Source organism: Grampus griseus, assembly GCF_964374135.1.
Source record: "Grampus griseus genome assembly, chromosome: 9".
NCBI lineage: Eukaryota > Metazoa > Chordata > Mammalia > Artiodactyla > Delphinidae > Grampus > Grampus griseus.
The window spans coordinates 13,258,061-13,283,914 of NC_139003.1; the positions used below are offsets into that span (position 1 = coordinate 13,258,061).

Genomic DNA, 25,854 nt, shown 5'->3' on the forward strand with positions numbered 1-25,854 from the left:
TTGTCTGCGAAGTTTGAAAACATCCTGACCTTTTCTCCTGCATTTTATCTTCACATTATGTAAAAACAGTTTTCATGCTAAGTTCAATAATACACTGTAAAGGGAATTAATAAATGGGTTTACACAAGAGTATAGTAGTACAAGGTACTACAACCTGCTTTTGGTTTTTGAACAATTGACCATTACAAAAAAACCTATCAAGTCATTATGATAGTAGGACTCTTTGCTTGCTTGTTTATGTTCTATAAGCACTACAAGATGCATAGTTTTGTAGCTATCTACTAGTTTCTTTCAGTGCTCTGACCTTGCTCAGTGGTAGTTGAGATGTAACTGAAGGCTTTACATTATATAACAATGAGGTGAGAAAAACGTAACGTTTCTTCTTCCATAAGCCCAAATTAAGATCCTGTCTGCCAGTTGCCTTCCTTCATTCCAGTGAAGAGCCTTTACAGCTTTCCCAGCAGTGCCAGAAAGATATTTGGGCCTACATTACTAAAATCTAATGGGAAAGTTTCAATGTCTCCCATAAACTTAGGAAAGCATCTCACCTCATCCTACCACATTTCAAGCACCAAATATCTTAAAAGCAGGTCACAGAGTCCAAATAACACTATTTTTAAAACATATTTATTAACTTGAAAAGGAAATATGAAGTACTCTACTTCTTTAAAGAATATCATAATATATAGAATTATAGAAATTAGATCTCTTACCTAAATTTTTCATAATGGTTGCTTTGATAGGAAAATGAGATCTGTTATTTTCCTTTACTTACTACACCTCAGATATTTTTCTTCATGAAGACCTCACAGTAAAAATAGGTGATTTTGGTCTAGCCACAGTGAAATCTCGATGGAGTGGGTCCCATCAGTTTGAACAGTTGTCTGGATCCATTTTGTGGATGGTAAGAATTGAGGCTATTTCTCCATTAATTAAATTTTTGGACCCTGAGATGCTGTTGAGTTATTAGAAAGTCACTGAAGATTTCAACTATATAGTATTTTCATAGTTCTCAGTATTCACAAAAACCAATGTTGATCTTACTTTATATATAAATAGATTTTAACTTTTTTCTTTATCTTTAAAAAGAATATTATGAAACCAGTTTCAGTATATTTCAAACAAAAAGTGTATTTTATAAACACTGTTTAAATTTTATTCAGATTGTCTCTTTAAAATATTTTGTGTTCAGAATGTTCTGTGTATCCGGTTTCAAAAAAAAAAAGTATGCAATTTAAGCAGGTGTGATCTGCAGCCATTATTAAGGTTTCAATAAAAGAATTACTCCTTTTAAGAGAGAGACTGTTTCACAATCTTATTTAAGCCTAAATTGGAAAGTTACTTTCTTTAGACTAGAAAGAACTGTATCATTATGGGCAGCCGGGAAAGGAAAGACAAAAAGAAAAATGAAAGGTAGATTTTTAACACTGTCAGTTTTGTGGGCCCTGCATAGCTCTTTCTTTCTTTCTTTATTCCTATTTCTGCTTTGCGGAAAATAAAAAAGATAAGTTATAAGAGAAGGGAACTAAAACTTCTGTGCAGTTACTTTCAGCAGGCTGTGAAAAGGGCAGCATAGGATCATTTTCTTAAGCCAGCTGTTCTCAGAAGGGTCCCTGTCAGAGGTCCCCGAGGTCATCCTGTGTGAAACTAGATTTTTCTTCATATTCTTCAACACATCAGAGCAGATTGAATGCATAAGCAAATATGTGACTCTAGCTGGCTGCTGTTAAACCAGTCAAAAAGAATTGCAGGGACTTCCCTGGTGGTCCAGTGGTTAAGACTCCACGCTTCCACTGCAGGGGATACGGGATCAGTCCCTGGTCGGAGAATGAAGATCCCACATGCCGCGCAGCATGGCAAAAAAAAAGAAAGAAAAAAAAAAAGAATTGCAGTACTATTCTTCTCACTAAACTTTGTTTTTGAAAATACAGTTACTTTTCATTAAAAAAAATGGGTGATCTATGTTAACATCTAATGACTGTTTTGTTATTTAAATTAATAAATATTTTAACAGTTTCTCAGTTAAGTTTTAATATGATGAATATCCACAGGTATAATCCACATAAACAGAAGCTTCTTGGGGTTGTCCATAATTTTTAAGACTGAAAAAGAGTCCTGAGACCAAAAAGTTTGAGAACATCTGCTCCAAGCTGAATACAGGGTGTCCCAAAACTCTTAGTGCAGTTTTAAGCTTTAAATAACTGAATCTGCAGTAAGACTTTGGGACACCCTGCTGGAAATAGAAAAGCTGCAAGGGCTTTCAAAGCCACATTGGCCTAAATTCCCTGAACTTATCTGTAGCAGTTCCATAAAGAGAATTCCAAGGTAGGATTCTGAATTAGTCAAGATACGCCTAGGGTTAAATTTGGCCGTGATTTCTTGTAATAATAACTGGCATTAGAGTGGCAAGGTGGGAAGGGGGCGGCATTGGACTAGGAGTCAGAAGGTCTGTACTCTCGTGCTCTGTTTGACTCTTAACTTGCACGTTCCTTGACCTCCTCCAAGTCTCTCCATCTTTAACATTGGGTTGAACTAGTGGATTTTGAATGCATTTTCTCAGGTTTAGTAATTAGAGTTAGCTATATTTTTTTCTTCAATATGTTTGTTTTAATAAATAATTATAAACAGGAAGCTAATTAATAATTGTAATCTGGATCTCAGATACCTTTAAGGCATATACCTTGTAACAAAGATAACAGTGTATCCTAAGGGGGAGAGAAATTGCAAAACCTACAATTATAAAGAAACAATTGTTACATGTTTTAAAGGTGTGTTTATTTTAACTACTGCGGGGAAAGTTAGGCTCAGTCAAGTCTCCAGATTTGTCCTTTTCCAAAAACCTTAGTTTATACAGTTTATAGACTACTATTACACATGAAGGTTTATATTTTCTTTTAATTTCTTTTTTGTTGATACCTGGGTAGATGGGTTCATCCTTTATCCCATCAAGCTGCGTTTTAAGACAAGAGATTAGTCAGTAGTACACTTAATTGTTGAGTAAAATCCTTTTGGGTTGATATTGCCTTCAGAAACAAATATGGTATTTCCATAGACTAGGAGAGAAGAGTTTGTTCAGAACCAAAGGTTATGTAATTCGCTGAATTATTTACAATAGTATTCTCAACCTTGCTTTATTTATATCTTAAAGAAGAAAGAAACTTCTGTGAAAATTTTTACAAATTACTAAATTAATTGAAGATAAATCATGCGTTTCTTATAAATAGATCCCATACGACATTTCATCAAACGATCTACCAACAACAGTGAGATAAAACTAAATTTTAAAAGGGTAGTTCTTACACTGTCCCTCACAGAAATTGTGTTCTGGCTTTGAAAATTATGTCTGTATCATAACCAGCCTCTTATATTCTGGCTTGTTCATTACATCACAGTTGTATGTGGTTTATTTTGCGCTGTACTACCAAGAGCAGTTATCAATAAAATATATGACAAAAGCAAATAGATAAAACCTTCTTCACTGCATGCCCCCCCCCCCGCAATCCTTTACTCTCATCTGGATCTCCCACACATCTTTCATCAGTGGTTCTCAACCTTGGTTGGACATTAAAGTCATCTGGGGAACTATAAAAACTCACAATTGAAGCTGTTCCCATCCCCAGACTCTGATGGTATATTATTGGGCTAGAATGTAGTCTGGATGTTGAGAGGTTAAAGGCTGCACAGGTGAGTCTGTTTTGCAGGTGAGGCTGGATGCTCTTACTGCCTGCCTTGAGAGATAGCCTGACCTGCCTTACCCTGACCAATAACCAAGAATCCTGTCCCAGGTCTTTCATTTTTGCAGTTAGTCCTGGTTTTGGTATCAAGTTAATGTTTTCACAAAGTTTTTTTAATACCCTGCAGTTTCTCTAATTTCTTCCAAATGAAACAATACAGAAGATGCAAGGTGAAAGAACTCCTTTAAGCTAAGATTTAATCAACTGTTTATTGTATTTCATGTAAACAGCTAATAAGAAATCTATCTGTAGAATACAGTGACTGAAATGTGTAAAAATGTAACAAATATGATTAGATCTGTATCTTTGCCCAAGAAGCAGCAGCCAAAAGATTCTTTATACCATCTTCTACTAAATCTACCTACTGTCTATTGCTTTTGTTAATAAAGCATCCATAGCATATTTATACCGTTTTTGGAGGCAAGAAAGGAGTTTGAGTTTATCAGTCTTGAAATTTTACCTTTATTGTCTAAGGTGCCCTGAGATAAGGAGAATCATTTGTACCAATGGGAAAACTTAAATTCTAAGGTGATTACCATAGTGGTTGTGCTACTTCCAAACATCTCATAACAACAGGTCTAGTATTTCTTTCCTGAATCAGGAATGGAAGGTAGGAACTCACTCTTGATAGGGTAAGTCATGGGAAAAATTCAAATGGCAGTGATGGTATTTTGTACAGAAAGAGGGCAGCTGATAAAATTATAAAATCTTAGTAATGTATATAGAATCTCAGCTAGTACTGCCTCTCTCAGAGTTTACAGAGCATTTTTTAAAATTTATCTTTCATAATCAGTTTTATTTCTTTGGCCATAAGTAAGAGAATTGATTACATATTACATGGGTTATTTAATGATAGAAACATTGTTCTGGGAATTATAATAGTTTGGTTTTCAGTCTTTATTCAGTTGATGTGAAGAATAAACAAGAATATTTTTCTTTTTATGTTCTACCAGGCACCAGAAGTAATCAGAATGCAAGATAAAAACCCATATAGCTTTCAGTCAGATGTATATGCATTTGGGATTGTTCTGTATGAATTGATGACCGGACAGTTACCTTATTCAAACATCAACAACAGGGACCAGGTAAATATTTACCATCTCTTGAGGTTCATTTTACTGTTTGTAGAAAGGCTCCAGTTCATTGTAGAAAAGAGGTATTGGATCCTGGGTAAGCATGAAAGATAGATCTCTTGATCTTTGTCACCAGTTTTAGAACCTTTTGTATACTGTTGGCAGTAATAATAGCATGTAAGGCCTTTCCTGGAAATACCATGCTTCAATCTTGTAGTGGAGTGAAACTCCTGATCTTCTGACTAGAAACTAGAGATGCAATAATGATTATACCTCATGCCTCTTGACCATGGCACAGTTAGAAGAATGAGCTCTGCTGCTACAGCATCTGGACTTATCCCTTTTACTCTATCACAGATTGTGCTCTCTGAGCCAGGCCCTCAGCTCTGAACTTCTTTATATCAAATCCTTTTAAAATTATTAAGATTTCTCCATACTTCTTAAATTTTTAAAACTAGGTAAATGAAAGGACTGTTACATCATGCTTTCATTTTTCTGTGGTGAGAATTCAAGTAGGAGGGAATTTTTTACTTCTCTCTTCCTAAAAGTTTCTGTTCTCTGTTCCTTACCTTCCAAAGTATAGCCTCGTGCAGCTCTTTGCCTTTTCGATCCCAGCCATATTAAATTCACCTAGTCTTTTAATACTGGCCAAGAAAAATGAATTGTCTTTACTGAAATTACCTCATATACCTCAACATTTTAAAAGTGCGTGTGTGTGTGTGTGTGTGTGTGTGTGTGTGTAGAGAGATTGCTGCAATTACAGTTAATATAATAGAAAACAATAGTTGACCATATAAACTGTGATTAAATAATATTTATACATTATACTGTGATGTACATGTGAATCACCTGGATAATTTGTTTAAAAAATGGAGATGCTGGAGTAGATTCTGATTCAGTGGGGTGGGTCCAAGCATCTGCATTTTTAATAAGTTTGCTAGTTGTTTCTGATACATACCAAAGTTGAGAATCACCAGTGTAAAGAATCTTCAAAAGCATGAGTGTTTTATGTGTTTGATCATAACCTCCCAACCTAATGAAATGATAATTTTTAATGTATAAATATATTACTTCATTTAGTAGTGTTTTGGTCAACAGTTCAACTCTCAGTCTTTTTGGTGATACTGAAGCTTTCTGAAGATACTGAGTAGCTTTCTCACTAAGAACTTATAACTATCATGTGGTATCAGAGAAGTAATCTAAGTTGTCATATACTTTGCATATGCTTATTGAATCACCATATGGCCCTTACCCAACAGTGGTCTTGATTCTCTATTTTGAGAATTTTAAAAATGACTGCCTTTCTACATAAGTCAGCATAAAACTAATTTTTTAAATTGCTGTTTGGTCTTTCTAACTACTTTCATAGCTTTAGAGTGTTGGATTATAGCTTTAAGTGTTAAAAAGGAATCTATGACCTGGCTTCTGATGATCTGATCTTTTAAGCCTCCATGAAACTTCGATTCAGGACGGACCAAGATAGTAGCTAAAGAACATAAAAACATTGAAACATTGCACTTAGTGTACTTGTGACAGATCCTAGATCACTGAGATGATTGATTTGACGATAGCAGTCTGAAGAGCAAGATTGTCTCTAATTTAGCAGCTTCACGTGCTCTGCCTTTTACAGTCTTATTAACTCAACCATACAGCATAATACCCCATGCCGTGTTTAATTTTCCTATGCATTCTGTTCTTCTAGAGGAATTACGAGGGAATTTTAGTTTAGTTTTAATTGATTTATCATAGAGACTACAAATAATAAAAATTTATGAACCTAAGATCTGGATGAAATCCATTTGTCAGTAAATAAGTTTATTTTAATGAAATAATAAAGTTATATTATGGAAATAAGTAGTAGTGTCTCCAAAATATGGAAAAAGCGTCCCAGAGTTCTGCACTCATCCACTTCTTGGCATTTTAGGTGCTTTGTCCTCCATGGGAGTATAATAAATGATGTGGCAAGGGCTTACTCTCCATGAGAGAAGTAAGTGAGTGACCAACAGAAGGGTAAGGCCTTTACTAGTTAATTCTTTCTGGGAGTATAGTTAGAGCCTTCTGGAATATGCCAGTCTGAAACCAAGTATTTGATGAAGAAAAAGGATATGAAAGAATTATATACTCTTCCCATCATCCCCATTCTACTTCATTACCTTCTAGTCTGCTTTCTTCAAGTGGCGCTTTCCATGGAACTCCCTCTTTTGAATCAGTAACTCTAGTCATCCTCAGTGAAGTAACCCCCAGGTACTGTTCCATCCATCTCCTTGATTTGATTTTTCTTTCTCTCATACTTTGATCTCCATGGCTCTCAGATTGGACTTCTATTTGAAAATCTAGGAATATTCTTTTTTTTCCATGGGAGATGGGACAGCTGCTTCATTACCATATAATATGGTAATGACCCATGCCCCTATACTCTCACCCCCCCATAGTCTGAGGTGGCAGGTTTTGCCTGTAAATTCAAGGCAGGACTCTGGTAAAGCAGTGTGATGTAATGGCAGACCTTGGACTCATGACCTGCATGACCTGGCCACTGTACCTCTCTAGGTATCTTTTCTTTTTCAATTATTAAAAATAAGAGAATGAACTAAAGAATTCCTTAACAGTTACAAAGATTGAGTTCTTTCCTAAAACAGGTTTCTTAGCTCCTTGAGGGATGACCACCTCTATGTTACTTTGCAGAGTAGCATGCCTTTTTACTTCACTTACCCTAGTGCCGAAAGTCTGAGAAATTGCTTTGTCATTTTTCCCCCTCTTTATCATTCTGTTTTGCTCTCTTTCAGTGCAGCTTCTTTACTAAATTGGGATTAATAATGTGCTCAGTTAAGCTAGGTATATTGGCTTTTTTTTTTTATTGGAGCAGACGTGCTGTGTCATCTTAGAAGAAAATAGCATAACATTTATTATTTCACGTGAATTCCAGTTATCATTGCTATAGCAAACCACCAAAAACGTAGTGGCTTAGACAAATTGTAAATCTGCAATTTGAGCTTCTCTCAGTGTGGAAGGCTTATCTCTTTCATATGGTATTATTGGCTGTGGTAGATTCACTGGGTGTTAAAGGATCTACTTCCAAAATGGCTTGAAAACATACCTGAGAAGGTATGTGACCAGTTAGCCGTCAGCTGGAAGCTTAGTCTTGGCCGAGGGCCAGGGGCCTCAATTCTTCTCGACATGGGTCTTTCTGTGACGACTTTTTCACAGGAACCTTGGACTTTCTCACAGTATGGTGGCTGGGTTCTAAGCACAAGATCTCAAGGAGACAGAAAATGATAATAAGTACCAGTGTCTTATCAACATGCAAATTATTTTATTTTAATAAAAAATTTTGATATCTACTGTATGCAAAAACTGTGAGATATAGAAGGATGCAAAGGTGAATAAAACACAGGCTGTGCTCTCAGTTCTGTTGAGGCAGTGCAGGGGGTGATGTTGAGGATGAGCAGACCTGTGCTCCAGTAACACAGAGGAGTGAATGAAGGGGTAGGGATACCAGGAGTGCGGCTGTAGATGGAGAATGAAAATAACCAGTCCCAGAATTTCAAACTGAGCTATTGATTTTGTAGTTAAGTGCTACTTGAATTTTCTATCCATGAATTACATCCAGGAAAGACCTTTCCTTTAAGCTTAAATAGTTGCAAAGAATGTAATTTCCAGTGTATTATATTGACATTTCAAAAAAAAGCATTATATCATTCTTTTAAATGTACCAAATAAAATCTAAACGTCATACTGATTTGATTCTTACCATCATCACTTGTTTAAAAAATAAAAAACCTCGGGCTTCCCTGGTGGCGCAGTGGTCGGGAGTCCACCTGCCGATGCAGGGGACGCAGGTTCGTGCCCCGGTCTGGGAGGATCATGCGTGCCGTGGAGCGGCTGGGCCCGTGAGCCATGGCCGCTGAGCCTGCGCGTCCGGAGCCTGTGCTCCGCGGCGGAAGAGGCCGCGGCAGTGGGAGGCCCGCGTACCGCAAAATAAATAAATAAAAATAAAAAACCTCTTCATTAGTTTTTGGAATTTTACATGGTTCTTTTTTTGTCTGTAAATTATTTGTATCCTACTTCCTCCACAGAATTTTTTCCCTAATGTAACATATTTGTGTGCTCTAAACCCTTTTATTGCTCATTCAAATTATATCTCTGCAACAAAAAAATGTGCTTAAATTTAGAACTAAAAAAGTTTTTCCCAGTGACTTTAGGCTGTTAACTTTTTAAATTCCCAATTATGCTATTAATAATTATTAAATATATAACTGATGAAAATAACATGAGTTTTGATATAAAGAAACAGGTAAAATTTTATTGGAAGTGTGTTTCTTAATGAGCAACATGGGGCTTTTGTTTTCTCTTCAGTCATTTATTTGTGAAAAATATGACCTTTGCTAGAATAAGCTGGGACTTAGCGTCAGTCCTTCTAGTTTTATTTTTAAAGAAGTACGTGCTGAGGAATATTGTTCAAATAAATAAGAATATGGGAAAGTCAGGAGTTTTGTTATAACCACATGCAGAGTTCAGCAGACCACCTTCAGGTTCAGTAATTCATTAAGTCTTATAGAACTCACTGAAAGTTGTTAATACTCACGTTATGGTTTATTAAAGCAAAAGGATACAGATTAAAATCAGCCAAGGGAAGAGGCACATAGGGCAGAATTCAGGAGAGTTTCACATAGGGAACTTCCAGTTGTCCTCTTCCCGTGGAATTGTGGCCAGCGCTCAGTTCTCCTGGCAGTCATGCGTGACAATGTGCAGGAAGTGTTGCCAACCAGGGTAATTCACTGGAGCCTTGAGTTATTGTTGGGCCTCAGTCACGTAGATAACAATTGACCACCTCTGTTGTTGACCTTAGTTTTTAGCCTCTACAGAGGTCAAGCTGATACCATATAACTTAAAGCCCCCTCTGTAGAATCACATTGATAGCATAGACTATCTGACATGACCTTAGACTCCCAGATAAACAAAGGCACTCTTAACAGGCAGGACATTCCAAGGGCTTAGGGATTACCTCCCAGGAGCCAAAGGCAAAGGCCAGCCCTCTCTTTGGGCAAGATTAGTTCTTTACCATAACCATATCACTGCTTATTTGAACTCATTTCTATAGCATACCAAAAATTATATAATAACTTGTCATTTAAAATTATTTTAACAATCAGCTGACAATTTAGTTAATTTTGCTGAAAGCAAAGAATTGGAAACCAACTGTCTTGCAAAGGGATTTGCTACCCATTCATTAGAGTCCAGTTAGACCAATATTTGGAAGCATCCCTTTGGTACCCTCAGCAGTGTTACACACTGACGCAGTGTGCACGGTAGTTAAATTCCATGTAGGTAAAAGGTGTGCCTTTTGTGAAGTGGGAGAAGGGCAGTTGTGACAGAGGAGATGGAAAGGAGGTTAAACTTTACATCTTCACTTTAGTGGTGCTTGGGCAAATCATCTTATAGTTAAGTAAGGGTTATTACAGCACCAAACAAGAAATAACATAAAATAGCATATCAGACTTGACTGTTCCTAAAATTTATCAGTTCTACCTTGTAACCTGGGATCTCTGACTGGCTCTCTCCACCTTAGCCTCTAGTCTGTCCCTATTGAACCTATTCCCTGTAAGATCAAAACCCCTCTCTCTTCCGTGACACCTAAGACTGTTAACATCTGTCTCTGCCCACTTTCAAAAGAACCACAAGTCAGAAAATTAGAAATGTAAGAAATCAGAAAAATTATAAATCTCTGTACCCAGGGAAGACAAGGCTTTTTACTTTATTAAACATTAAATTTTAGTTCCCAGTAGCTTTACCTTCCCTCTGGAGGAGGGTCTGGTTCTCAGACTTATATAACTAAATGCCCCATTAGAGTTTCCTCAACAAAAGAATTTAAAATTCAGATGCCAAAACAACTGTTAAAAAGGTTAACTATTTTGGTTGAGTAGAAGAGGCCCGATCTGTGTTTCAGAATGATTACTATCAGTGGGAAAATGGATTGGATAAGGAGAGACTGGAAGCATGCGGAGCAGTTAGGAGACCTTTGCAGTAGTCCAGGGGTCATGAAGATTTCGCCTTGCAGCACATTAAGTATTGATTCCCCACAGTCTATGGTATATAGGAATCAGAATACTAGTAGCATTGTGTTTTTTAACCTTCTATTGAAGTGTAATGTACATACAGGAAAGTACATGTCATAAGTGCACAGCTTGTTGAATTTTCAATGTTTATATATTTTTCAACTTATCTACAAGGTTATATGATTTGCCTTTTTTTTCCTCCCCAGATAATTTTTATGGTGGGACGAGGATATCTATCTCCAGATCTCAGTAAGGTACGGAGTAACTGTCCAAAAGCCATGAAGAGATTAATGGCAGAGTGCCTAAAAAAGAAAAGAGATGAGAGACCACTCTTTCCCCAAGTAAGAAAAAGCTTTATGTTACCTAGAAGGACAGACTAATATTCTGATGCAGATTTTTAAGCACTTTTTAGAGCACAGTTTGTATTTTACGGATTTGGATTCCATGTGATTATGTGCAGACTCCAGATAAGTAAACACATAAAGGTGATTTTATAAAGGTTGAACAGTGGTACACCTAAAAACTTAGGATCCCAATACAAAATATTCAGAAAGATTTTGCTTTTGTCTAGCAGTTCTCAAACTTTTTGGTCTCAGAACTGTTTTCTACACTTAAAAATTATTGAAGAACCCCAAAGACCTTCTGTTTGTGTAAGGAGTAATTCCCATTTTAGAAATTAATACTTTTTAAAATATTTATTTATAAATTTATTTAAACATAATAAAACCATTACATGTTAAATAATGTTTTATGAAAAATAATTATATTTTCCCAAACAAAAAAATTTAGAAAAAAGTGGCATTGTTTTAGACTTTTCGCAAATCTCTGCAAAAAGAAGATAGCTGGATTCTCTGCTTTGCATTCATTATGTTGCAATATCTTACATTATATAGCCTCTGAAAACTCCACTTACACTTGTAAAATAATGAAAGTAAAAAAGGCAAATAATATCTTAGTGCTAGTATAAAAATAGTTTTTCTACAGACTACACTTTGTGCACTGCTACTTTTATTCTTCTTGATGGTAAAATTAAACAGGTTGCAAGCATCCCTTTAATGTTAGGTTTTTTTGAGGGGCATTTTTACCTGGGACAAAAAGAGAAGGCAACTGTTGGTACTGTCTGCCGTTCTCTGATTCTTGGAAACTTTCCATTGTTTTTTATCTTTTCAAGTTGGAAGGCTAAAGCCCTCAATTTAATAATCTTTCATAAGCCTCATGAACTGGAACTAAGTACCTGAACAGTCTTAGAAAGTTTAGCTGTAGTAGATATTGTAATATAAATTCCGTGTTTTATAATGCCTAGAAAAATCACGATAGCGCTGTATAAATCTGTCCCAATGAGTCAGTACAGTTTTCAGGTGGGAAGTGCTGACTGCCATAACTCAGCTACCATGTGGTCCTTTGTGAATGCTATCAGTCCTAGCTCAGTTTCTTAGAAGTCAGTGTTACAGGAATGTGTGAATCTTTTATCCCTATCTAAAGAATTAAAGATTGAATTTTTGCTTTTAACAAGTCTCTCAGGGGCTTGTCCCAGAGCAGGGAGGGGAGGCTGAATGGCTGCATAGGTAGTTATATGTTTTACATATTGGAATTCTACGTTACTATTCCTTTGAGGAAGAGTTGGGTTTTTTTAAACCCAGAAAACCACTGGTTTAAGACCATCAAAGTAAACGACCTTGTGAGCAGGATTCTGCACCCTGTTCTCTTTTCACATTCCAGGTGCTAGGGTTTCCTATTAAACGTGGTTGATGTACATTAATAATGCAGATTATATCCTTAGGCTCACTTTTCAAATGGTATTAAAAGGGACAAAATGGTCATATTTCTTAATATAAGTAATATTTTATTCTTTTCATGGTATCAGAAAATGAAATACATATATGAGTATTCCAGATTATTAAAAGCTGCCCCTTTTAAGTATTATTTTTAAATTTTCATTACAGGATGTCTCTTCACACCATACACAAACATAAATTTCAGATGGCTAAAGGTTTATATGTAAAAAACAAAACTATAAAATAACAAATCATTTTTATAACCTTAAGGTAGGAAAGGCTCTCCTAAGCAAGAGGCAGAATCCAGAAGTTATAAAGGAAAAGGTTAGCAGGTATGACTACATTAAACATTTTAAAATTTCTATATAGTAAAAATAATATTGAAAGGAAAACACTGAGAAAAATAATTGTAACATGTATAATAAAGAGTGTTTATGCTATACAGAGGACTCCTACAAATCCATAAGTAAAAGGTAATCAAAGGAAAATCAACAAAGAATATGCACTGGTGATTCACAGAAGAAGTACAAATGCGGAATGAACTTAAGCACAGGATGTTAGGAATAATAACATCAGTGATAATCAGTAAAATGCAAAGTCACAATTGTGAAATACATTTTGATTTTGTCTCTGAGATTGATAGTATCCAGCATTGGGTACAATGTTGGGAAGTAAGGAAGGAATGTTGGTAAGAATGTAAATTGGTTTGACCTTTTTTGAAAGGACTTGGTAGACTCCATAAACTTAAAATACATACACCTTTTGCTCTGGTAATTCCACTCCTGAAAATCTATGCTATATGCTACAGAATCTGCCCCCACAGGTATCCGGATAAAGACTGTTAACTGTAACTGGAAAAATTAAAGACATAAAGATCAAGGTATCTCTCTGTAGATGGCTTGGATGTCAGTGAGGGAAAAAGAAAGCAATGCAGAAAAATGTGTACTGTGATACCACTTTAAATGGTGGTGAGGGAGGGGATGGGCTCTGTTTTCATATGTGCATGTTTATGCATAGGAAAGGTCCAGAAGAAAGTATAGACTCCTTAACAGTGGTTACCCCTGGAAGGTAGCATTCATACTTTCCTGTATTATTTGAATTTTTATTTGTGTGTTATGCTTATAATTTTAAAAATTTTGTAACATTGCTTCTTTGCCTTCTTATACTAATCACTCTACAGATGACAGTTTAACTTCAAAAAAATTTTTGGTAGCTGAGAAAAATAATAATAGTAGTATATAATGTGTATAATACTACTATATAGTATATAATCATAGTAGTAGTAATAATGGCTGCTAAAGTTTTATTGAGTACTTACTATATGCCAGGCATTGTGCCAAGCCTTATATGTATGTTTCATGCATTATCATACTGTATGCCTTCAAGAGTCATAACCGGTTTCTTTGTACCTTAAAAATGTGCTGTATTTCTACATTTTGTGCATTGGTGTCTACTTGTAGAGTTTTCCTATCTTTTCTTTCACTTATGGGTATTCATCTGTCACTTCTCACTCCTGTGGTGCTGGCATTCTGGGTCATTGGGGCCCTGTTTTTAATTATGTGTGTGTAAGACATTTCCCATTACTAAATTTCTTTAAAGAATAAGTTGCTCTAATGGTTCTGTTTATGAAGTTATATAGTGCTTTCGTTATTTATGCTCCATCTTCTTCCCAAAAGGGACTTGTGGTCTATGAGAAATAGGTATATAATTGATTTTAAATTTTTTTTTATTTACTGTTTCAAGGCTGGCAAATGATCTAAAATTATAAAATGTAAAGAAAAGCTAACTATGGGTTACTTTTCCCATTCAGTTTATAGAGAGTAAAGCTGTAATAGTTTGGTAATTTTCTCTTCTTTTTAAGGAAAAGTATCAGTTTCTTTACTATTTTCCAGGCATTTGAGATAATAGTGAAAACAATGTATTATAAGATTTCATATGCTTTCTTGTAGAGTATGATGGGGCTCTTAAAGATTAACACCACCTAGATTTTCATCATTCTTTCTTTTTTTCTTTTTTTAGATTCTCGCCTCTATTGAGCTGCTGGCCCGCTCATTGCCAAAAATTCACCGCAGTGCATCCGAACCCTCTTTGAATCGGGCTGGCTTCCAAACAGAGGATTTTAGTCTGTATGCTTGTGCTTCTCCAAAAACACCCATCCAAGCAGGGGGATATGGTGCGTTTCCTGTCCATTTAACAAGCTAAATGAGTGACAGAGTGTAGGACGGTAGGGACAAAGGAAAGTGAACATATGTTTGCTTACATATTTGTTAAATTGAATAGGATATTCTTTTTTTTTTAAGGTGAACAAAAGAACATGTATGTTTTTAAAGACTGGATGTAATTGTTTTGCCAATCTAAAATTCATACTTAGCATTAGAGTTTCAACATCGAAGGGTTTTTGAAGTTCTCAGACATTGCTGAAAATTCACAGTACCTTTTCCAGAGTTTTTACTTCCCGTTCCAAGTTTATTTTGTTTACTTGATTATTCTAATTATTAAACTTCAGTTAAACTTTCCTCACTCACCTTTTGCTGTTAGCTGTCCTGCGTCCATTAGGGGCTCCAAGAACAACGCTGCCACCTGTGTGTGTGATGGCAGGTGGGAAGCTGACAGTAGGTTAGGCTGTGTTAGTGAAGGTAAACTGAACAGGTCTAATTAGGAGTCACTAAAATTGAATAAGCTTATTTTTATTCTTAATATTTTTTCTTATAACTATTTCTTTTTGTTAATACAGTTTGGAAAATATAGTTGTCCTTTATTCCCTTAGAGCAGTATAAATTATGGGTACAGGTAACCAGAGATATTGCTGAGTGGCATGTTTGACATGAGTAACATGGTTTAACTTTGGATTTTTAGTTAATATTTCTTTATATATTAAGGATGTCTTACACAATGCAGAAGTCGAATTTCCTTACAAATGCATTGCCTCCTCTTCCTTCCAAAAAGTTCCACAGAATTCTGTGAGAACTTGTAGGTTTGTTTTGTTCTTCTTTTAGATAACTGTGGTTGCCAAACAACCAGGTAATGGATTTTTTAAAAATTATTATTTTAGGTTATACTCACCTCTCATGATGCATATTAGCAATGACTTATCCGTGTGTCTCTGTCCTCCTTATTATGAATGTATGAATTGTTTTTTTTTTATTCCACGGTGTGTGTGTGTGTGTGTGTGTGTGTGTATAGTACGTTTAGCGCTTTCTAATGCTTACACTTTCTTATGTAGAAAATAACTGTAATGTGGCAGTCAGTATATTCTTACTGTGAACCAGAATCTTACCGGGAATCAAAAGTGAAAGAAGCAGCATTGCTGTCATCAAAGAAATCACCGTCTCTACTTCAGAGTCAGCCTAGGGACCAAAGCCAGCCTCTTAAATACATCTTCATTTACTCAGTTTGGAGTTGTGATGATATTAAATATAACTGACAGTTCCAGGGTTATTCAGGGGCACACAGATGGCATTTGCATAAATGCCATCCTTCTTGGAAGCCAATAAAGAAGAAAATCGGGAGGACTTTAGTGATAATTTAGTCTTGTAAGTATCACAAATAAATTTTTGAAATATTTTCTTTATTTGAATAAGTTAGATTTCATCCAGGGAAACCACTCAGTGATAAGTTTGGCATACCTTGTGCCCCCCCATTTGGGTATCTTAAGATAAATAATGCCATTCATGTTTTTAGAAATCAATTCATGACTTTGAATGTAGGAAGAGTAGTGAAAAAGAACGTTCATTGTATTTTAAAAAATGAGAATAAGAAAGTCATAAAAGAATGTGACTTATTCAGAAACATAAAAGTGTGTGATTTCTAAATCTTCCAGTGACGCTAAAGATGTGATTATTAGTAACGATTAGATTGGGTTTTATTTATTCACAAGTTGAATAGCAAGCATGTAGCTAACAAAGTTTTTACAAATTGACTTGGTCTGTGGAATGCTCAAAGGTTTGGGCATTTTGAGGCACAAGAGTCAAAGGATCTTTTTATTGACAGAGCTCTTTCATAATTCCTCAGCATACTTTCTTCACTTTTATCTTCCTTTCTTTGTTCACTCTCTTTTTTTCCCCCCAACACTACCCACACTAAATACTACCCAGCTCCCCACATCTGCATTTGACACTTTTCCTTCCTTTCTTTACCAGTCTCCTTTGCCAGAGGGCATTTGCTAAACTCTTAGAGCTGCTCAGAAAACTCATTATACCAGGGGTCCCCAATCCCTGGGCCGCACAGCAGGAGGTGAGTGGCAGGCAATGGAGCGAAGCTTTGTCTGTATTTACAGCCGCTCCCCATCGCTCACATTACCACCTGAGCTCCACCTCCTGTCAGCATTATGGTGGATTGTATAATTATTTCATTATATATTACAATGTAATAATAATAGAAATAAAGTGCACAATAAATGTAATGTGCTTGAATCATCCTGAAACCATTCCCCCGACCGCGTCCGTGGAAAAATTGTCTTCCACGAAACCGGTCCCTGGTGCCAAAAAGGTTGGGGACCACTGCATAATACCATCCCATTGACATTTGAACATGCCTTCAAAGGACTGCATAGTAATTCTCTTCTTTCCAAATTGGGCCCACTGGAAATGTTATTGGGAGAACATTAAAAATAGAGCAGGTGAAATATATAAATAACATGGATCTGGAGAAGTAGAAAGCATTAGAATGATACATGGTAGTTTCCCTTTCTGTGGTTGCTGTTTGTCTGTTTGATACTGAGTTTTAGATGTATTCTCCTAATAAGAAAAACATTATTTTCCTAACCATGCGTAGAGTTAATCTTTTTGACTAAGGAATTGAAACAGAAGGACATTCATTATCTTGCAGCTGACGGCTTCTTTCCTAAAACCTGAAGCCTCAGATCTTTTCATTAAAGTTGATATCCTTCTTCAGAAGGCAGCCATTTTATAAAATTTGTTTTACATTTTAAAAGTTTTACCAGTCAGTGATGAGGAATGAGGTTTGTCTTCTTGGTTTTAAGTAGTTTAGGGATCACAGCATTTAACTCAAATACTTCAGGTTTGTTTGTTTTCGGATATTACAGGATTGTACCAACCATTTAAATACTAAACCAGTAGTTAAAGTCGTTCTCTTTAAAATAGTGACTATTTAACACACTTGCTTATTAAATGGCCTTTCTCTCAAGTAGATCACACTCAATTTAAGGAAATGATCTGCCTTTTTTTTTTAAGTGTTATGAAAAGAGTATTTCATGACTAAAACGTTTTGTCAGTTATAGTCTTATTTGAGAATTACTGAACATTTCTATGGTACTTTTTCTTTTACTAAATATTTCATCTCTCCTGTGATCATTTCTCTAAGAATTTTAAGAAGTCCAGTGTGTCTCTGGCAGAATGTTCCTCATCCTTTAGAAACTGCCTGAAAGGTCACCACAAAAAAAGAATGGGACTTATTCTAGTTTCAAATGACTGCCCCCCTACATCTAAGACAGGGATTTATTTACGTACAAAATAACGTGTTAGATTTTTCACAGCATATTTAATCTTTAAGGAATTCTTTATCAAATTATATGTGTAACAGCCACTGAAATACATTTAATTCTAGAATTAAGGGTGATTAGTAATATCTTAAAACTAGTTAATCAAGTCCTTAGCTTTCAAATTAACAAAGCATGATATTGGAGGTGTCTGAAATCTTGGGATCTTCCCAAGTGTTCTTTGCCCCATTCCTTAATAAAGTCAAATGGAAAATAGAGCTTAGGTTATTCTCAGCCAAAAAGGAGGTTATTTAAAAAGTTTCATTTTGGCCTCTGCTTGATTTTTTGGTTAATAATTAAATTATTTTAAAGTCAGAATATCTAGATGTTTCACTTCAAACAACTTCACACAAGCAGAGTTGGCTCTTACCTCAAATAAAATAGGGTAGGAGTTGGGATAGTAGAGATTTCCTGATATGCAAGGAGGAATAAGCAAGAAAAAAAAATTTTTTTTTTCCAATAGCAGATCCATCTCCTGTTACCCTGTCTTTTCCTTAAATTTTCTGTGATTTCAGGGACATATGTAGAAGGAGTTTTATTTTATTGCTCTCTAAACTATGAGTCCTTTTTGTCTTTTTTTTACCCCCCTGGACCTGAAGTCTGATTATGAAAAGAACCACATTCCATTAGAAGCAGTAGACTCTGGTAGCGAGATCTTTAGTGTTTGCTTTATTGGTATTTGATTTGGAGTTTGTTGGCAAGATTTTGTGCTTTGGGGGGTTGTTTTGTGTGTTTGTATTTTTAAGGCTAATATTTAAGTTTGTAGAGAACACTGTTAAATGAAATGGAGTGTCTAATTGTAATAATGAGTAGGAAACATCTGAAGATTTTTTTAAGTTATTTTTAACATGGTATATAAGATTTGGGCTTAGAGTTTATCATTTTCTGATATTTTCTCACTTAATAGATGAATTCTAGCCATTTTTTGTAAAGATTTCTGTTAAGCAAATCCTGTTTTCACATTGGCTTCCTTTAAGGAGTTTTAGGTTCTGTTAGATACAGTGACTACTCATAAAAACTGTTGAAAATTGCTTTTAAGAAATGTATTAAAATACTTCTGAAAAAATAGCAACCATAAAACCATAAGCAAAGATAATAAGGATGTTTATGTATTTCTAGAGTCTCTGTTAACATAATAGCCTCCTATGATTATGCTCTAAATGTTTTACTCTCCAGGGTCTTAGTAATTTGACTTTTTTTTCTTCCAATCAGTGCCAATTTCCCCAGTTCTTTTAACTTTAAATATGAAGGGTAATAAATGTTTTACCCTTCCTTGATCTTTTGACTCAAAATACCTTGGTTAATTGTTGAAAGGAATCCTTAGATGGAAAGAGATAGTATCGCTGTCTGCAGTCCAATTAGTAGTTGTATTCAGAACAGGAAAGCAAATTATTAATTATTGAAAATCATTTAGGGGGTCTGTTAATTGTTAAGACCTTGGACTTTGGAGTCAGCACCTGGCTTTACATTCCAACTCTGCCATTTTCTGGCTGTGAGATTTCTGGCAAGTTACTTAAAATCCCAGCTTGCTCCTCTATAAATTAAAGAGAAGTAATAGTACCTGCTTCATAGAGTTATTATGAGGATCAGATGCAAATGTGTATAGTGTTGAGTGAGGCATCTGGTATACTATAATAGACACTCGAGTAGTTGCTAATATTATCAGCATACAATCTGAGGGTTCAGTCAGCCAGTCGTTAGCAATCCATTGTTTGTTGGAACATGCCAGTGTTCTCTGGTACACCAGTTGAAATCGAACAGCAATCAGAAAACATAGATTATTCCTCGATTAAACAGTGTATTCATATAAATGATTGCTTGGATCCTCATCAGAAGCTATGTTACAGAAAAATGATGTTAAGGCTCACTAAATTCTGATAGCTGTCAGTTATCAACCAACCCCCAGAAATTAACTGTGGTGTACTTAATAAGAGGAACCCTAGTTTGAAGTAGAAGCTGTGGACAAAATAGTAGGTGAAAAATAAGGCATGAAGCCCCCAAATTCAGTAAGCAAAAGAGTGCAGTACCTCAGAGGGTCTTTGTGGTTAAAAACATTTTTATGCTGAGAATAATGTTCATTGACATGTGCCTATAAGTAATTTTTTGGTAGTTTAAAAGGTGAAATGAACTACAAATGGGAGAGGTCTGAACTTCCTTTCCTTCGTTCAAATGTGTGATGTGGACAGATCATTTGACGTGTGAATTTTATCTTTTACAAAATGAGAATAATTCCTGCTTCTTCCTTCCTAATAGTGGCATTATAATAATGAAAATGAGTTGATAATTTAGGTGGGAAGTGTTCTACAAATCAGCCTTACTGTTTTACCGTCAGTTACTGAGAAGTTTTGTTCATTGGAACTGTTTCAGCTTGATTAGAATCATAGCATGTAAAACCCAACTGGGAAATTATCTACAGACTTAATATCCTATATAAGTTGTCGTCTTTCATGGTTACAGCCTTTTTTACTTTTAAATTAGTGATGTCGTTGCTAGATTTGTAACATATAGCTAGTCACCTTTCAGTGAGGTTTCCATGAGGCTTTTCTGTGTCTCTAGGTTATTTGAGATAACTTTTTTAAAATTAGCTCTTGTCCTCCCTCTACAGGAGAATTTGCAGCCTTCAAGTAGCCACACCATCATGACAGCATCTACTCTTATTTAAGTCTTGTGTTCGTACAATTTGTTAACATCAAAACACAGTTCTGTTCCTTAACTCTTTTTAAAGATAAAAATTTTCAATGCATAAGCTGGTGTGGAACAGAATGGAATTTCCCATCCAACAAAAGAGGGAAGAATGTTTTAGGAACTAGAATTCTCTGCTGCCAGTGTTTCTTCTTCAACACAAATACCACGTGCATACAAGTCTGCCCACTCCCAGGAAGAAAGAGGAGACCCTGAGTTCTGACCTTTTGATGGTCAGGCATGATGGAAAGAAACTGCTGCTACAGCTTGGGAGATTTGCTCTGGAAAGTCTGCCAGTCAACTTTGCCCTTCTAACCACCAGATCAATATGTGGCTGATCATCTGATGGGGCAGTTGCAATCACCAAGCCTCGTTCTCTTTCCTGTTCTGGGATTTTGTTGTGGAGCTCTTTCCCCTAGCCACCACTGGTTAATTTCTGAGGGATGGAACAAAAATGCAGCATGCCCTTCCTGTATGGTGCATGTTCAGTCCTTGATAAATTTTTACCAAAATGAAGCTATTTTATTTAAATGGAGGGTGAGAGATGAGGAGGTAGGTTTTGGTGTAGAGGAAAAGGGAATGCTGCATCTTTTTCCTGACCTGCTGGGTCTCTGGCCTTTGTTTCCTCGCTCACTCAGGCTCTGCCTGGCGGGCAGACTGGAAGCTCTGGCGCACATTGCCTTCTTTTCCCATTGGGTCCAGCAATGAAGACGAGTGTTTGGGGATTTTTTTTCTCCACGATGTAGCAAGTTCTCAGGAAAATACAATTGATATCTTCCTCCTAAGCTCTTTCAGTCACCAATTACTTATGTGGCTACTTTGTCCAGGGCACAAAATGCCTGTATCTAATTAAAAGCCTACAAAACTGCTTGATAACAGTTTTGAATGTGAGACATTTATATAATTTAAATGTAAGGTACAAGTTTTAATTTCTGAATTTCTTCTATTATATTTTTATTAAAAACAATAATTTTCAGATTTAATTGAATTGGAATAAAATAATACTTCCCACTAGAATTATATATCCTGGAAAATTGTATTTTTGTTATATAAACAACTTTTAAAGAAAGATCAGTATCCTTTTCTCTACCTAAATATATGGGGAGTCTTAGCATAATGACAAATATTTATAATTTTTAAATTAATGGTACTTGCTGGATCCACACTAACATCTTTACTAATATCTCATTGTTTCTTCCAACTAACTCCTGCACTACATCCTACATTTTCTTTCTAGTCTTTGATCTAGCATATGCAACCTCAAATAAAAATGGTGGTGTCTCCATTCATTCTCCTCCTTCCTTTTTTCCCAAGCCTGGTCTTCAAAAGGTTGGTTAACTTTGGCAGCCGAGTCCCCCAGGCAGAGAATAGAGCAATTTTAGGTGTATTGGGACTGAGGGAGGATGTGAAAAGCCTGACATCAGTTGTTTTTATAAAAAGAACTGCTGTGGTATTAAGAACTTGTTCCTTATCTTTATAAATGGGGAATATAACCTAGTCATAACTTCCCTTGACCTTTACTGAAGTGTGGTATAAATCACAGTAGTAGCAAAGAAAGTGACTCTGGATGTATTAATGGCAAATACCCCCCTTATCATGAATCTGGACTCTTATCAAGATTTAGGAATGTAAATCAAACGTACCTAGCCCAACCAAGCTATGTAGTGAAGGACCTGAAAGAAATTAGACAGGACCTATAAAATAAATCAGGGAATTAGAAATTATTTAAAGTTTTCAAATTGTAAATTGCCCCGCTATTTTTCAGCCTATTAAAGCTTACTGTCATTAGATGATTTCTTGCTACGTTACCTATATTCAGAGGAAGGCCTGTTGAAAATTCCATGGACTTGTAAAAGATTGTCCCAGTAAAATGGGAAATAATCCTCAAGTTATTAACGAGTTTGAAAAGCAGTGTGTTCTTTAGTCTTTCGTGAGCAGAGCAGTATCTTACAAAATTGAGAAATTGCAAGAATGAAAATGATTTGTGCTGATTTGAAGAGCATCTTTTGTGCATAATGCTGCCTCTCTTTTAAAAGCATTGTTTATTTTTCTTTTTAAATATGTCCCCACAGATGCTTTTGAACATGCTTGTGTTACCTTTTCCTAGATTGGAGAGAGCTGGGCTTGAACAGTAGGCGTGTCCTGCCGGAGCTTCTAGTGCAGGACTCCCTCCCTGAGCACGGCAGGAGCCAGCACAGGAGCTAGTTATGGAGGGAACTTAGCATTGGAGTTTTCAACACAAAATTCAAGGTGATTAAACACTGTTTTCTTCCCTTTCTTTTTAGAATACATTGCTATCTCATTTGAAAAATCTCATTTCTTAAATGAAGCTGTGCCCAGAAGCCAGGCTCAGGGTATTCTTGAGAGATTTGTATAGAGCCCTTAAAAAATAAAAATAAAATTTTAGCATTTCCCTTTTCTTCCTTTTCTCCATTAAATACTTTTTCTCTAGTTTACAAATGGCATGGAAAAGGAATTTCCCCTGAGTTTTACATGCTTTTTTTGATGCTTAGACTACAGATAGACTTGAGCTCCTAAGAAAATACAAGGGAAGAACTCCTTGTTTGTTGTGCAGTGCACTTTATGAGTAGTTTGTATCGATATTATGTGGCTGCTTTACTGACAGGCTTGTAAGGCTGCACTTATCTGTCTTTCCTGTAAGGCGGCTGCAGTGCCTTCTGTAGTGTATTTTATTTTGGATAAGGAGAGGTGACACCTTCTGAAAAATTTCAGAGTAACCATAAAAGATTGTTTTAAAGTATGTAGTATTCCTGATGGACTTTTTCATCATTAAACTAGTCTAGGGTCTAAACTTTTACCACTGAAATAATATTGACCAAAAAGTAATTTATAAAAGGGATTTTGTGAATAGAAAATCCACTGTAATCATTTGTACTTAAGTGCACTCTTAAAAGAAGATTCTGTCTCGCTGTCAAACTCTGGTTCCTTAACATCCAATCCCTGGTTGTGTTTGCGATCTGGTAGGACATGCTAAGGCAAGCTAGAAGATAAAATCCCATATACTTTAGTATACGTGTTATATTTATGTCAGTGTTGGAAAAGAAAGAGCAGTTACTTAGTAATAAAGATCCAAGACTTCAACACTGTCAACCTGAAACTTTGTAAATATTTCCTAGATTCTTGTTTGGTGCGGTCACAGCTCTTTATCACACAATGTTATCTTTTACTCATCAGGCAATTTTGGAACTGCTGCACACCCCTCCTCAGATCTCACCTGCCCCTCCCGTACATTCACCTCTCCAGCCTTGTGCACACCTCATTTAGCTTTACTTTGAAACACATTGCAGGGTTCAGGTGACCTCTTCTAAAACTACCTCCTCAGAATGAGGTAATGAATAGTTATTTATTTTAAAATATGAAAAGTCAGGAGCTCTAGAACATGAAGATGATTTAAGATTTTAACTTTTATGTGTACTTGTATTTGAGCCTTCTCATTTTGTCCTAAAGGGCATTATACATTTAAGCAGTAATACTGACAAATGTAGCTCAGAGTATCTGAATGTTGTTGAAAGTGATGCCAGAATCTCTTTAGGGGTACGTTTCAGAATTTTTAACCTTATATCGGTTGCATGAAATTAAATAGTTAATGGTAACACTTCACTAACAGTGATATAATTTTAATTTTTGGTAGTCTTAGCAAGACAGTACATCTTCATAATGAGTTAGCCGCAGCTTCATCACATGCACAGATGCTCCTGTAGAGAGACTGCCCAGTTAAGAGGGTAGAATGATGACCCATTTTGCAAGTTTCTCTTCTTTGTCCAAATTGGCATTCTTTGTGCTAGAAAATCAGCACTTTGAGAATAGCGATTTCAACCATTAGACTAGTAAAAAGCAAAACAAACAAAAAAACCATAGCCAGACATGGAAAGTTTACTGTGAGTATAAACAGCAAATAGCTTACAGGTCATACATTGAAATGGTGTAGGTAAGGCTCTAGAAAAATACCTTGACAATTTGCCAAATGATCTTCCTGTGCCTTCATGATGCAATAAAAAAGCTAAAATTTTAGCAGAAATCAGTGATTTGTGAAGAGAGCAGCCACCCTGGTCTAACTCAGCTGTGTTAATATTTTTTAGCGTGCAATTTAGACTGCAAAGATAAATGCACTAAAGAGTTTATAGCCAAAATCATGTTTAAAAAAATGAGAAAACACACAGGTAAATTTTCAGTGAACAAAATTATTTTTTTAAAGCACATAATCCCTAGTATAGTCAGATATATTTATCACATAGAGCAAATAGGTTGAAATCATAATTCAGTGACATTTCTAGAGAAACTTTTTCTACTCCCATAGGTTCTTCAAAGCATGGAACTTTTATATAACAGGAATGTTTGACAGACATTTTAAGAAATTGCTGTAGTTTAGGGTTGAAGTTACTATATGCTGGGCAGCAGTCATATGTATTAACTAGTGAGAAGGATGAAATTAACATATAGGACAGAATTTGATTTTCTCAGTTCCCATAGTACTGCTGCCAACCTAGACACTGATTTTCCAGAGTTTGAAATATAAACTTGCCTCTCAGGATTTGTTTGCAAATTAAGTGGGACTGTCTTGCTAATGCTCTGGGGGCCAGGTGGAATCTCCAAGGGCTCCTCTATGAGGGGACATAAGGCTGGCGGGTGTGAACTGGACACACTCCATGGTGTGCTTCTAGTATCTTGATTCCTTGCCACCCCCAAGAAAGGCTTCAGCAAGTTCTCTAGACGTTTCACTAAGGAGTATTACTAATGCCCATAGGTGCAGTAGCATCTCTGCCTGATTGTATATTGGCCCCCAGAGGAGAGTGAAGTGGCCAGTGTACTCATATTCCATGTTGCTAGCTCTGGTAAATTGAAAATACTGGTAAGATTTTTGTTTTATTAGTACACTAGAGAGTAAGCTTTGTTTTGTTGTTTGAAGATAATCAATCTTCACTTCTGTTTGGGAAAACATTTAAATTGAATTTCAGTCCTAAATTTTGCCAGTTGTGGCAATTAACAGTTTCTATCAGGTGTTTTTAATGTAGAAGAGGA

General features: G+C 35.9%; 1 protein-coding gene across 3 annotated transcripts in view; it reads left to right on the forward strand.

Annotated features, from left to right (window-relative positions):
* Positions 1 to 23,579, forward strand: part of BRAF (B-Raf proto-oncogene, serine/threonine kinase) — a gene marked incomplete at its 5' end in the record, with an annotated part of 156,164 nt that extends 132,585 nt beyond the window's left edge. For 2 of the 3 annotated variants that reach the window (XM_082661770.1, XM_082661769.1), the window contains 5 exons: positions 786 to 904; positions 4,688 to 4,819; positions 11,067 to 11,201; positions 14,655 to 14,808; positions 20,738 to 20,785. In XM_082661770.1, the coding sequence (XP_082517896.1) occupies positions 786 to 904; positions 4,688 to 4,819; positions 11,067 to 11,201; positions 14,655 to 14,808; positions 20,738 to 20,760 (563 nt within the window). In that variant the 3' untranslated portion in view covers positions 20,761 to 20,785. Of the gene's footprint in view, positions 1 to 785; positions 905 to 4,687; positions 4,820 to 11,066; positions 11,202 to 14,654; positions 14,809 to 20,737; positions 20,786 to 22,921 lie in introns of those variants that run through there. The other variant, XM_082661771.1, reaches the window with a different exon arrangement.
* Positions 23,580 to 25,854: the final 2,275 nt, after the last annotated feature.